We start from the raw sequence: 13,324 nt of genomic DNA, 5'->3' as shown, positions 1-13,324 counted from the left end.
TGAAAACGGCCAGGTTTTAATTTGGGTCTCTGGGACCCAGCTCCTGCGGCACGGGAAGGCTCACGGGAGAGGGGTGAGAACGCGGTTTCGGATGAGCAGACCCAGATTCAATTAGTAATCAGTTCTGACCTGACTCTCCCGAAGGCTCCCAGAGCTAATGAGCAGAGGAGGGGGGAGCGGGCCTGCACCTCCCCCCCCCCCCCGCCCCTCCGGCTGGGAAGAATCCATCAATGTCAGCCCAGAAGGCGCTCTAGCCGCTTCTAGTTACAGGAGCTGCAGACAGGGATGTGCTGACTTAGCCCAGCTCACCGGGGGTCAAGGCGGTCCACCGGCGACCCACTGGGCAGACAGAGTCTAGGGTCAGTGGAGCGGCCTCGGAGTAGCCAGGCCTTTCCTCTCTGTAAAGACCGCCTGTGATTGTTTCTGAGGACGGTCCCCAAAGGCAAGGATGTTAGCACTGTGCGTGAACATCTGGCTGTTCAATCACACCCCGCCTGTGGGATGCCGATGGCTAGATGCTCTTAACAAGGACAGACAACAGCTTCTTAGAAACAAAACTGACGCCAGCACGGGTGCTTCCTTGTTCCAGATCCTCAAAAGGCACCAGCCGTCTCAGCACCCTTCCACTCGCCTCCAGCCCCCCACATGGCAGAGTCCTTTCCCACCATCTCCCAGGTGCCCCCGACATTCCCAGAGAGCCCTTCCAGGCTGGCAGCACAAGGCAGGTGGCAGGTGGCCGAGGGGCCTGAGGGAAGCAAGGCGGGTCCCGGGGGCGGGCGGGTGGTCCCCGAGCCCCGTGCACCTCCAGGGTGCTTCTGGGCACCCCAGGCTCCGTGGGCGAGGCTCCCGCAGCCAGCTCAGCCCCGAAGGTGCACAGGAGGTCGGGGCCTGGAGTGGTGAGGGCCGGGCCTGCTCCCTCGGGCCAAGAGCCCAGGCCCCTCCCCGCCTCCTTCCCTGCCCTGCTGGAGGCCATGTGGGGCCTGAGCTCCAGGCCCCGGGCCCCGAGCAGACTCACTGCCCCGGCCAGGTCCCCGGACAGTCCCGGACAGGGTCACTGGTGACACTGACCAGGACCCCTGAATCAGCCCCATCCCCGGGGGCCCTTCCTTGGGGGCCTTTCTCCCTTTGGGGGCTGCACTGGGACCCACCCGGCTTGTCAGAAAGCCTCCCCCTCGGGGATGAGTGTCCTCGCTCCTGATGCAGCCCTACGCACACTGCTGGTGAACCTCCCAGAGTGGCTGCCAGCTCACGATGCCCCAGCCCCGTGCTCAGCACGTCCGTCACCTCTCCCGTGACCTTCGCCAGCACCACCTGCAGCAGGCAAGGTGGTTCCCCCCACGTCCTAGGTCAGAGCAGGGGAGCCGGTGGGACTCCTGGGCGGAGGCAGCAGGTTGAACCAGGGAGCTGGGCCCCCAGAGCCCGTGCAGAGGCTGTAGCGGAGGGGAGGGACCGACCAGAAGAGCCAGGGTCCAAGTCCAGCTCTGGGCGACCCTGTGCATGCCTGCCGCCCCCACGGGATGGACCGGCTGATACCTTGGACCCTCCACCTTGACCGCTGTGACCGCGTCTCCTCCAGCCGCCCCACACCCCTGCATGGGGCCATCCACCCCAAGGAGCCTGGACCAACACAGGCAGCTGCCAGCCAGGCCCACGGGAGCCCCCAGGCCGCCCAGAAGAGGGGTGTCCCCCCGGCTCTAGCCCTGGGGCTGGGCAGGGCTCCGGCCCGGCTCCGACGCCGCCTCCCACACTCGCCCGCTGGCCCTGCCCCAGACCCCTGCTGGGCCCCGCTGCGTCCGGCCTTGGGTTGCCCAGGTCCCCTGCAGAGCACCTACGGCGTCTCCTGCACCAGGGGACGCACCCACGTCGGTGCCCTGACGGAAGCTGCGGGGACTCCTCCCCGCTTTGTAAAGACGGCTTGTGGGTCTGTTTCTGAGGACGGTCCCCAAAGGTACCACCTCCCGCAAGGTGCCTGAGCATTAACTCAGCAAGAACGTTAACAGGACGTGTCTCACCCCCCAGCCTGCTCAGCCTCAGTGGTGCCACCAGCCTACCCAACGGGCGCATCGCGTCGGCTGTCCTGGGAGCCTGTGGCGGCCCTGCTGCACGTCACGAAGCCTGGGGCACCTGCCACCTGCCGCCTGCCAGACCCGCAGGGCGAGGAGCCCCGCTGGCACCTCAGACAGAGACCACACGGGCATCAGGGCCACCTTGCTGGTGGCACCGCCTCCACCCCCTCTGCCCGCAGCAACCCCAACTGGACAAGAAATGCCCTCTGGCCCCGTGGGCACCCGGCTCCCCGCCAGCCCGCACTCCACGCCCACAGCCAGCAGGTAGCGCTCAGGTGCACAACCGGCACCGCGGGGGGTGGCGGCCCCGTGCAGCCCGAGGCCTTGCCCAGCGAGCAGGGCGCCTCGCGGAATGTCCTGGGGGCTGGGGGCATCTCGTGGACCCTGGGCACGCAGCCTCCTGCGACCCCCAACGGCCGCCCGGGCCGGGGTTCTTACCGTCCACGCAGGCGGGCCTGGCTCTGGTGGTGCCCGCGATCTGCCCCTTCCTGCAGGCACAGCGAGCCGTCTGCCGGGCGATCGTCCTCCGCGGCTGGCTGCTGTCGCGGTCGAGCGTCACAATCTCACAGGTGCCGGCAGCCAGCTGACCTGCAACAGAGGCGCAGATGGGGCTGAGCGGACGCGCCTGGAGACCAGCCGTCCCGGCACCACACCGAGTGCCCACCCGGCGCCCGCCTGCCGAGGGAGCCAGAGGGACAGCTGAACCCCCAGACGACGCTGTCAGACCCGCCCTATAAAAGCCAATGCACCGGGTCAGGCCAGCGACCTCCACGCTTGTACAGCATGGTTTTGGCAGCCTTGCCTGGGCGACAGGACGTTAAACGTGGCCCCGTCTCATCCACGCCTGGAAATGAAGGGCTGAGTCACGGGGGAAGGGCCCCGGTCACGAGTCAGGCCCTGGGCTGCACAGGGCTCCGCGATGGGAGGCCAGGCTGGCCTGGAGTGGCCTCGGGCTGTGTCTGGACCGGCCCAACCTGCAGAGAAGGGACCCGTCTCGTTTGCAGGTGACGACTCCATGGGTTTCGCTGGCTTCCTCACCCCCCTCCCCGTGACTCCTAAATCCAGGGAGGGCACCCACTGCTCTGAGGAGCCGAAGGGGCCAGCGTCCCAGCAGAGGGACATGCCTGCCCGTAAACCAAGGTGCTCTGAAGAGTGACACTGACCAGAGAGGCAGCGCCGGCGCTGGACGGAGGCTGCCGACGAGGGAAGCCTGGCCGCTGGCCCCAGGGAGCCTGCAGGTCCTCCTCGGGCCTGGCTGGTGTCCCCCCGGTCAACCCCGAGCTGTGAGCCTAGACCTCTTGGTGACACCGGGTGGCCCCTCGGTGTGGGCACACGGCCACAGCCTCCACCGGGACGTCCACTCGCTGCCTCACTTTCATTCCCTCAGCAAACAATAAGCGCCACTGTATGCCGCCCTCTGCGTTGGGCCCTGGGACCACAGTGTGAGGAAGCGGACGGTACTCTGTCCCTGAAGGTCCCTCCCAGCTCGAGGATACGGCCCCGTACAGACCCCAGCCCGCCGCTATGCAGGGGGTCGGCAGGGAGAGAGGACGGGGGTGCATGCTGCAGCTCCAAACAAGGGAACGACGAGGAGGTGACACCCAGGAGACGGTCCCCACGTGCAGAGGAGGAGGGTGGCAGTGTCCACCCCACAGAGGAAAAGCTGGCAGCTCCCTGCGGCTCCCAGGCAGCCGTTTCTTCAGCCCTGGGTGTCCTTCCTCATACACTGCTGTCACCCCTGGCCCCCTCCTCCAGGCAGCCCCCGGGTCCTCCAGGCGGCTCACTGCACAGGACTGCCCTGCCTTTTTGCCACTGATGTCACCTCCACGTGCCCAGCCCGGCCTGGGGCCAGGCTGGCAGGACAAAGTGCGTGGAGTAGTCACCGGCTCCATCAGCCCAGGGCTGCCCAGGCCACCTTGACCCGGGGGAAGCCACGTCTGGGTGTGACCTGACCGAAGAGGCAAGGCGGTGTCTGCAGTGGGTACCAGACACGCCTGGCCCAGGGCTTGAAGGGAGCTGTGCACGGGGACCCCAAGCCAGCCGCCCAGAGCCCGTCATGGACGGCTCACGGGAGACCCACACAGGTGCTGGAGGAAGGATGTGGGCCCCGGGCCCCTCCTCCTCCACCTGCTGGGACCCCTCCCCTTGCTGAGCAGAGCCTGTTCCATGGCCAACACCCCAGTGCCGCCTCCCTGAAGGCTTGGACTTGAACATCCACTAACTAATTACACGCAAAATTATATACCACACTAATAAGGACCAGGCAAAAATAAACAAACAGACGCGTAAATAAATAAGTAGATGAACAAATGCAGCAGAGGGAAGAGTGTCGTGGATGACGAGGTGTGCATTTCTGGTGACAACAGTGGTTAGAGTCTCAAAGACAGACGTGATCACGGGCAACCGTACATCTGAGGGGGCCCAGGAGCTCACGGCAAAGATGCTGGTCCGACTCTGCGACGTGCGGTCGGGCAGCTGCGTGGGTTCTGTTCCGGCTGTTATTTTAAGCTCTGCGTGTTGCCGTGGGGCTGCTCGGGCGCTCCCGGTCCTCGCTGCCGCCCACCCTGACCCCAGACACCTCTGGCTGACGTCAGTGGCCGGCAGAGGCCCGTCTCCTCGGAACCTGAGCCCTGGTCAGTAACTAACAAAGCAACTGACCGACCAGCCACGGGAAACCCCTGACCCAGGCACATCGCGCCTCCGGAGCCTGGACCCTTGTTTGTAAGGGGGTGGCCGGGCAAGGTCCCCGCTGGGGGACTGAGAGGGCTTCTATGTCCAGTGCACCTCTCACACAGCAGCTGTCAGCCTAACGCCGTCATCCCCCGAGGTGCCACGATTCTGGGCCACGCCCCGTGAACCAGTGGGCCCCCCAATTCCTCTGCACGTGCACCCACGTGGAGATGCGGCTGACAGCAGGTGTCCTGGACAGTAGCCAGTGCCCAGGGGCTGCCGTAAAGAGGAGTCACAGACTGGGGGCCTAACCCCCAGAATTTTCCCCCGTAGCCTGGGGGCTGCAAGTCTGAAATCGAGGCCTCGGCAGGGCCGGCTCTCTCAGGGTGGCCGTGGAGGGGGGACCTTCCTGCCTCTCGTGGGTCCTGGTGGCCGTTTCTCGCCTTGCAGTCACATCAGTGCCATCATCACAGACCTCCTGGTGTCTCTCCTCTTCTCACAAGGTCACTGGTCACGTTGATTAGGGTTCACTTAATGACTTCATCTTAACTTGACCGCAGCTGCAAAGACCCTATTTCCAAATAAGGCCATCGTCACAGGTAACAGGGTTAGGACCTGAATGTATCTTTTGGGGACACCATCAATCTATGAAAGGAAGAAAACCCACCTCTGTCTGAGAGTGTGGAAAAGCCCAACAGGGAACGAGCCAGCACCAGGGTGCATGGGCGCAGGCCACACATGGCTCTGCGTGCCTTCGGGACACCATGGGTCCCGGTTTATGAATTTATTACCAGCTCACAGCCGGAGCACCCAGCCCGGCCCCTCTCCATCCCTCCACACCCGCGTTTCCTCGGCTGCCCTGGCCGCCCCTTCCGGGGTCTCCAGCCCTCAATTCCGTGTTGGGGGTTGGCTGTCTGCAGACTCGGGTCTCCTCCCGGGCTTTCATCCCAGGGCCTTCACGTGGTCCTCGCCCTGTGCCGTGACCATCTTCCCCGGGCTGGGCTGGGTCTCGGATGTTGTCCCCGACCCCTGGAGGAGCTCACGGATAAACCGCTCCCATCCCCGGCTGCCTCGCCCCCGGGCTCCACCACGCTGTCCTCAGTTCAGGGGCCCCACACCTCTGACAATGCTGGCAAACGGCAGTACGTGAACGGCCCCCACGGGCAGGTCCAGGGCTCCTGGAAGCAAGCAGCCCAGGGGAAGGGCAAGGGGACAGGAATCGGGTGGCAGCGCATCAGCACAGGGGCTCAGAATAGAGGGTCAAGAGAAACCTGAGGGCTTCCCTGGTGGCGCAGTGGTTGAGAATCCACCTGCCAATGCAGGGGACATGGGTTCCATCCCTGGTCTGGGAAGATCCCACATGCCGCGGAGCAACTGGGCCCGTGAGCCACAACTACTGAGCCTGCACGTCTGGAGCCTGTGCTCCGCAACAAGAGAGGCCGCGATAGTGAGAGGCCCGCGCACCGCGATGAAGAGTGGCCCCCGCTTGCCGCAACTAGAGAAAGCCCTTGCACAGAAATGAAGACCCAACACAGCCAAAAATAAATAAATAAATAAATAAAATTTAAAAAAATAATAAATAAATAAAATAAAATATGTACAAAAAAAAAAAGAGAAACCCGAGGCGCTCGGGGAGCTCAGAAGAGGCGGCGTCCTGAGACACCAGGTGGCTCTCCCCGCAGCTCACACAGCTGAACACGGAGTTCAGGTATGAGACGGGTGGTCCACCCACACCGTGAGGTCGCCTGGTGTCGAGGAGAAGACTGCCTGGCCCTGCCCACGCTGTCGGTTCTGCTCTGGGGGCCGACAGTGAACTTGGGCTGCACAGTTAACATACGGGTGGTACCTCGTGGCTCACAGTACTTAGAACTTGACCACGTGCTCGGAAGTCACCGGACTCGCCATGGACTCAGCGGAGCCCTCCTCCAAGGCGCTGGTCCCTCCCTGTCTGCCCACACCTGACCTGGAGCTCCCAGGCCCCCCATCCAGCTGCCCAGGAACCCACAGCACCTCATTCAACCTGCATCCAAGTGCGGGGCACAGGGCGGGGGGGGGGGACAGGCAGCCAGCTGGCCCTGGGCCCCCAGAGGACCACACCGGCCACCTTAACCAGGGCTGAGGTCCAGGACACCCCCTGTGGCACTCTGGGGGTCTTCTCAAGCCAGCTCCAGGCAGGCGCCCACCCTGCACTTGGAAACCTCTCTGTTCCACTCAGATTTCTGGTTTGTTGTGAAAATGTCACCGCCTCGCACTTCAGCCCCGGTGTCCTCTGACCAGGCCAGCGGCTTCGTGACGATGGGTATCTCAGCCACAGGGCCTGACCCATGCACCTGGCTGAAGGCTGGCCAGGACCCGCTGGGAGCCGACTGCCCCCAGGAATGACCCTCCCCAGGTCCCGCCGTGATCGCCCTTCATCCCCCGCTCCTGAAGCTCAAGGAACCAGGGACCCCAGGGTCTGGGACAGCACCGCGGTTACAGCTGGGGGCACACGTGGGACACGGGCCTCCAAGAGGAGTGGGGAGGCCTGCAATGGGCCAGGCCAGTCCCCACACGCCTCCCGGTGGGCCCTCCTCCTCTGGGAGGGGGCAGCCAGGAAGATTCTAGAGTCTGGGATCCCCCTTCCCTCCTTCCCTCGTCTCACCTCTGCTCCCTCTCTGTCACACACACAGACACGCACACCAACACACAAGACGTGGTCGGCGTTTTCTCCGGGGGGGGTGGGGTGGTGGGATTATAATTCTTTCTGTCTTCTCCCAGGTATTTTTGTTACAAAGAACTTGCATTACTTTTAAAACCAGAAAGAAAAAAAAAATGCTTCAAAAATAAAACAAACAAGAAATCACAATTCCTTCCCCAACAGCTGCTCCCACCGTGCACACGGCCCACACCTGACCACGTCCTCCTCTGCAGGGGGGACACAGGCCGGGCCTCCCCGCAGCTGCCCCCCCAGCCCAGCCTGGCGCCTGGACCCACAGGCCCTGCCGGGGCCCCGGGAGGAGAGTATCCATGCGTGCACACGCGTGTGCCTGAGGGGTGATGGGCGGCTGCCGCGAAGACGGAAAGAAACAAAACTCCAGGGAGTCTTCTGAGGAGAAAGGCAGCACCATAAGCACTTAACAAAAGCCAGATGCCATAGAGAGACGTGTAAAAAAAGAGAGAGATGCTCACCTTCCCCCAGAGACAGGCCTGCAGCTTCTCACTAGACGGCGGAGGTCAGGGTGCGCGTGGGTGGTCACGCAAACCCCCAGTTCTATGGCCCGATTCTGTCCCCTGACACTCGTGGGAGCGTCATTCTATGTAAACAGCTGGCCACGCTCCCCCTGGACGCTGTCACCTCTGCCTGCAGCTGGGGGTCCCGCGGGAGAGCAGGAAACAGCCCCCCAGGAGAGGTCAGGTCCGTCACCGCTCACCCCCATCCTGGCCACCCATTAGGAGGCAGCCTTGCCCAGCCTGGGGTTCAGACGTACCGGGACCTGCAGGGCTGGGATCTGCAGGGGCCCGTCCCTGCTGCTGGGACGGGGGAGGGCGCGTGCCACGCCTGCCTGGCTGGTGATGGCTGAGCCCGAGGAGGGGAGCCGGCTTGGGAGCGGACCCCCAAGGGGCTCACTGCCTCGGTGCCTTAGTGATCCAGGCCGCTGAATGTGCCCCAGGACCAGGGGCCGGGGCTCCTACCACCCACGCAGCCCCAGAGGCTAGGAGTGCAGAGCTGCCCCCAGCGACAGCACTGGTCCCTGAGGGGCCGGACCAGACCTGGTGGGGGGCCACGCCACGCCCTCGACGCTCCCCCATCAAGGCAAGTACTACTACCATCCCTGTTTCTACAGATGTTCCAGAAGCAGCTCACAGAGGTTTCTCCCATGCCCAAGAGATCCTGACTGGGGGCCTGGGGCTCGGGGAAGGGACCCTGTGGAAAGTTTCTGTGGAACACGCACCCAGCCCTTGGGGGCCTCCTGGTCCCCGGGACCCCGCAGGCTGTGAGCGGAGGGCCGCTGCCTCCCGAGTACTCACCGGCATGGTCCCTGCTGCTACGTTTCGGCTGAGTCAAGCTTTGCCGAGTTTCAGTTATTCCCTGAGCCGGAGCAGGCAGGACGGCCGGGTACCAGCACCTCAGCATGCCAGCACGGGCCCCAGACCAGGGCGGCCACCACCCAGACCCCGAGCCCAGTCACTGGAAGGGCTGAGGGGGTCCAGACTCCTGCTCAGGCGTCATTTCTCAGTGAACAGAACGGTCTGTAACCCGGGTGTAGGTTTCAGGAGGGCGCGGTCCAGGCCCCCGGCTCCACATGGACGGGATACCAAAGGACGGCTCTGGGTAGCCATTGCCCCGTGGCCTGCCGGGTGGGAAGAGGCCCTGGGGCGACTCAGCTGGGCCTGGCCCTCAGGCAGCCCCCGCCCGGTTCCCGGGAAGGCACCACAGCCATTTAATCCAGTCTGTGCCAACATCAGTCTGGGAGGATGTCTGACAGGATAAAGGTTCAGAACAACTGTGACAGACACTCAGAGAGGATGGCATTTAGCAATCACGAGTGTCAGCCCTGTGCCCGGATGAGAACGAAACCTGGGCAGCCGAGGAGGCCAGCAGGGCCTGAGGCCGGCACGGGGCCCGGAGCTGACCACAGGCTGGGTCACCACCAGGCACACGCGTGGCCAGGAAGATGGGGGCCCGGGCAGGTCCCCAACAGGAGGGAAAGACCCAGATGAGAAGGCGGCTCTGCCCTCGGGGAGGGTCCAGGCCATGTAGATGGGGACATGGAGACCCACACGGGGACAAGGAGGTGGGAGCCACAAGGCCTGTGGAGCTTGTGGTGGGAGGACCCGGGGGCCCTGGCTCATCTCTGGCTGGGCCTGGGGCACCGCACCGTGCCTGTAACCAGGGCACCTGCGCTCTGGTCGGAAGGGCTGCAGGCGTTCTGTCTTCCACAGGATGGGAGGTCTGGCAAGTCTGGGGGTGCATTTTGCATCTGCACGTGCCCCATGGCCAGCGTGGGTCAGGGCCTTGCCGTGAGTGTCCTGGAACTCACAGGGCCCTTTGGGAGATGGGCGATGGTGAGTGGTTACAGGGAAGCAGGTTTCAGTTAAAGCTCAAGGAGAACTCATGACGACAGCAGTGACCTAAATCAAACCCTCATCCTCGTCACCTCTGGATCCAGAACGAGCTGCTCCCAGCTAAGGACACCCAGGACGCCTCTGAACGAGAGCAGGCCTCGTCCTGCGAGGCACGGAGGGCGGTGAGATGCACGGTTATGAAATCCTGCGTCAGGACCTGCCAATCCTTGTGAAACCCAAGGACGGCACTTTATGAAGTCAAGTCCCAGGCGCAGTACACGTGCTGTAGAACGCGCCCGCTGTGAGCGCGCAGGCCGTGGGTCCTCCAGGCGCCCACCCAGGCAAACCCACACCCCCGACCTGCAGAGTCTCCCGTCTCCCAGAAAGTCCCGCACGCCCTTCGCTGCTGATTCCTGTGCCCCTGGTGTGAGCCACCACCGGTCAGCTTTCAGGACAGGAGCCCGGGGGCTGCAGGACTTGGTTGGGGGGACACAGCACAGGATGGCAGCTGTGTGTTCCCGGCTGCTGCGTACAATTGCTTTTAACCAAGATTTATGGTCCAGGACGTTGAAACCCACCAGCCTAAACGACCTTGAGCCGCCGCCGCCGCCGCCTCCTCCTCCTCCCGCGGCCCCGTGGTCCAGCCCGGACTGGCCCTGCTGTTCCTGCAGGTGAGGCCACACCAGTGAAGGCAAGACATCCAAGAGGTCCAGCGGGTCCACGTGGTAGACACACTCAAATCGCCCCCGGGGTAGGCAGAGGCCCTTGTTTTCTGGGCGGGGGGGGTGGCCCACTGGCCTCGAGAAGGTCTCAGACGGCCTTTCCACGTGTGTCCTGAGTACACGGAGGGCTGCCAGCTGGGGGGATGGATTGGGGGTGGGGGGGTGTCCCAAGTCTGGAGCCAAGTGGCCGGCACCTAATCCCATCCAGCAAACCTCTCCCCACTGGCCTAGACTCAACACGACTTCCTGGGATGTTGGGTGTAGGTCGGGGTGCAAGACTGCTCCCACCCTTCTCCCTCGAGGGACCAGGTCCCACCGGCAGGGCCTTCCTGCTGCTGTGATTCGGGGTGACGCCCTGAACCTCACAGACACACACAGGACGTGGAGCCGCTGCGCTCCTGAGCTGGGAGCTTCAGTTCCCACGCCCCCCGGGCTGCAGAGAGGGGCTGCTGGGTTGGTCCTGGGCTGGCCCCCCGCCTCAGCAGACGCCTCCCTCCGTAAGACGGGCAGGGCACCTCCTCCTCCCGGAGAGGCCAGGGGCAGGCGGCTCCTCGCAGGAGAAATCAGACACCCGTGAGGACGGGGCAGACTCTCCAGTCTCACCAGTCCCGCCAGCGACCGAGGAGCACGCAGCCCTCGGTGGGACCTGTGTGGGGCGAGGGGCGCTCAGTGCCGAGACCCTGAAAGGCCACCTGCCTTCGCCCTCGGAGTGGACCTGTAGGGGTCTGCCTAGGCGGGAGAGGAAGACGCCAGCAATCGGCGTGTCACCGCGCGTGGCCGCGACAAAGCAGAGAACACGGAGGGCCCCGCCTGGCACACGGGGACGTGGCCTGGGCCACTGGAAATCGTGGTGTGGATGGCCTCTCACGCCCCGGGACGCGTCCCTCCGCGGCGCGGCGTTTCCATTCTGCACGCGGGGCCCCCTGTGCTGCGCCCTCGTGGTGCTCACGGGTCAGCAGCCTCACCGTGTTCTCGGGCCACCACTTCACCACGGTCACCCCGAACGGGCATCCTCAGGACACACGTCCCCGAATCTGCGCTTGGCTCACTGCCAAAGTGTTACACAACGAGAAAATACTATTAGCGCCATCGGGAGGAGGAAAGAGCTAAGGAATCACTAGGGGTAACGGTGGGGGGGCCCTGGTGACGGCGGGGAGCGGGCAGCAGTGTGGATGCCACTGTCACTGCCGCTGGGTGGGGACGGTGGTGGGAGGGGCCCCTCACCTCACGCTCTCCAGCGTACGTGGAACATGCCACCATGCATTTAAACAGCACTGGACGAAAACAGAGCTCAAGGAGGGAGCGAGGCAGCTCCGGTAACCCAGGCAAAGGCGCTGTGCCGCCCTAAGGCGCTCGCAGACTCTAAGCATCCATTAGGAGATGACTATCGTTACTGTGTTAACTGTGGGTTAAACTCACCAGCCAGTGTGGCCCGAGGCCAAGAGACAAGGTAAGGGGGAGGCGGACGGGGGAGGGGTGGCAGGAGCAGCTCCCAGGCTGAAGGCCTCGGAGGGAGGGGTAGGCTGGGAGAGCCCCCACACCCGGCTCTGTGTCTCTGCGGTCAGGACACCCGCAGGGGTGCGCTCGCCTCAACCTGCTCAGGACACCCCCTGTGGAGCCCCGCCCCCATTTCCTTAGAAGGACTTCAGGGCGGGTTGAGCGCAGACACCCCAGGGACCCTGCAAGGCGGCTACAGCTGCACCTGCAGCTCCCGTTTGCAAAGGGCTTTCTTCCCCTGCCCCTCAGCCACGAGCCCCCCACCTCCGGCTGGGACTCCAATTGGACCGCAAGCAGCTTGGCTCCCATCAGGGGTCGCACGCCACTGCCCGCTGCCCCGGCCCAGCACGCCCCTCACCTGCTGCCCTTGGAACCCGGCTGCAGCCCCCACCCACGCTAGTCCTGCCCCCAGACCACAGGCCGCGGCCCTCCGTCTCCAGCCCGGGGTGATGGGGGGCCAGGGCCCCGACGTCAGCAGGAGGCCGTGCGGAGAGCAGAAGCCCCGGCTTCCTAATCCACAGCCCGCCCCTCCTGGACAAAGCGAGAGCCACTTCCAAACTGAAGCCAACTGCCGGGACCCTGGCCTCTCAAACTAAGGGACCCACGTTTAGTTCCACCCCTAATTATGTAGACACTAGCGTGAGGGTTAAAAAAAACCAGAAAAGAACACCTTGCGATCAGACGGAGTATCACAGTCTCGATATTTGAGTTACACTGAAATCAAGTTTGTGGTGAAAGCCGAGCATGGCGTTCCGGATCGCCGTTCAACTTCCACTTAAACATGTGTGGCCAGTCCCCAAGTCCAGGTCCCTGTGGAAGGGTGTGGGGACCAGCCAAGGATGATCTCTGCATGGGCTGGGGGTGTGAGGGAGACAAAGAAATCAAGGGAAACCGGCGCCTCACAGAAGGGCCCCTCCTGTGGCCCGGCACAGGGGACCGGCCCAGGCCGCTCTGCAGCTCAGGCCTCGACGGGGCGGTGGCCTGGCCCATTAAGCTGTGGGGCCGTCCCTGACCTTTTGGGCGGTAGGACTGGGTCCCTGGAGTCGAGGTCCCCCCAACAGCGACCCTGCCTGGTGATGCTTCGCAGGCGACCTGTCCGGAAGGATGGGGGAGGGAAGCTGAACTTGGGATAATCGAGGGACAGGCCACCTTCGCAGACAGATGATCCTCACGGCTCAGAGCACGGCACCCGCCTTCTCCCAACTTAAAGACAAGCCTTTGAACCCACCCTGCCCCGTAAGTTAGCCCCTGGCTGTCCCCAACGACACAACTGTGAAACAGAATTATGGCCTGCCCAGCAGAGTCACAGATCTTCTCATGCAA

At 63.9% G+C, this 13,324-nt stretch overlaps 1 protein-coding gene across 2 annotated transcripts in view; it reads right to left on the bottom strand.

Annotated features, from left to right (window-relative positions):
- Positions 1-13,324, bottom strand: part of TAFA5 (TAFA chemokine like family member 5) — a 196,104-nt gene that overhangs the window by 69,146 nt on the left and 113,634 nt on the right. For both annotated transcript variants that reach the window (XM_059934902.1, XM_059934901.1), the window contains exon 2: positions 2,505-2,654. In XM_059934902.1, coding sequence (XP_059790885.1) covers positions 2,505-2,654 — 150 coding nt within the window. The remainder of the gene's footprint in view (positions 1-2,504; positions 2,655-13,324) is intronic.

Source organism: Balaenoptera ricei, chromosome 10 (genome assembly GCF_028023285.1).
Source record: "Balaenoptera ricei isolate mBalRic1 chromosome 10, mBalRic1.hap2, whole genome shotgun sequence".
Taxonomy (NCBI): Eukaryota; Metazoa; Chordata; class Mammalia; order Artiodactyla; family Balaenopteridae; genus Balaenoptera; species Balaenoptera ricei.
This window is presented reverse-complemented; position numbering and strand designations above follow the sequence as displayed.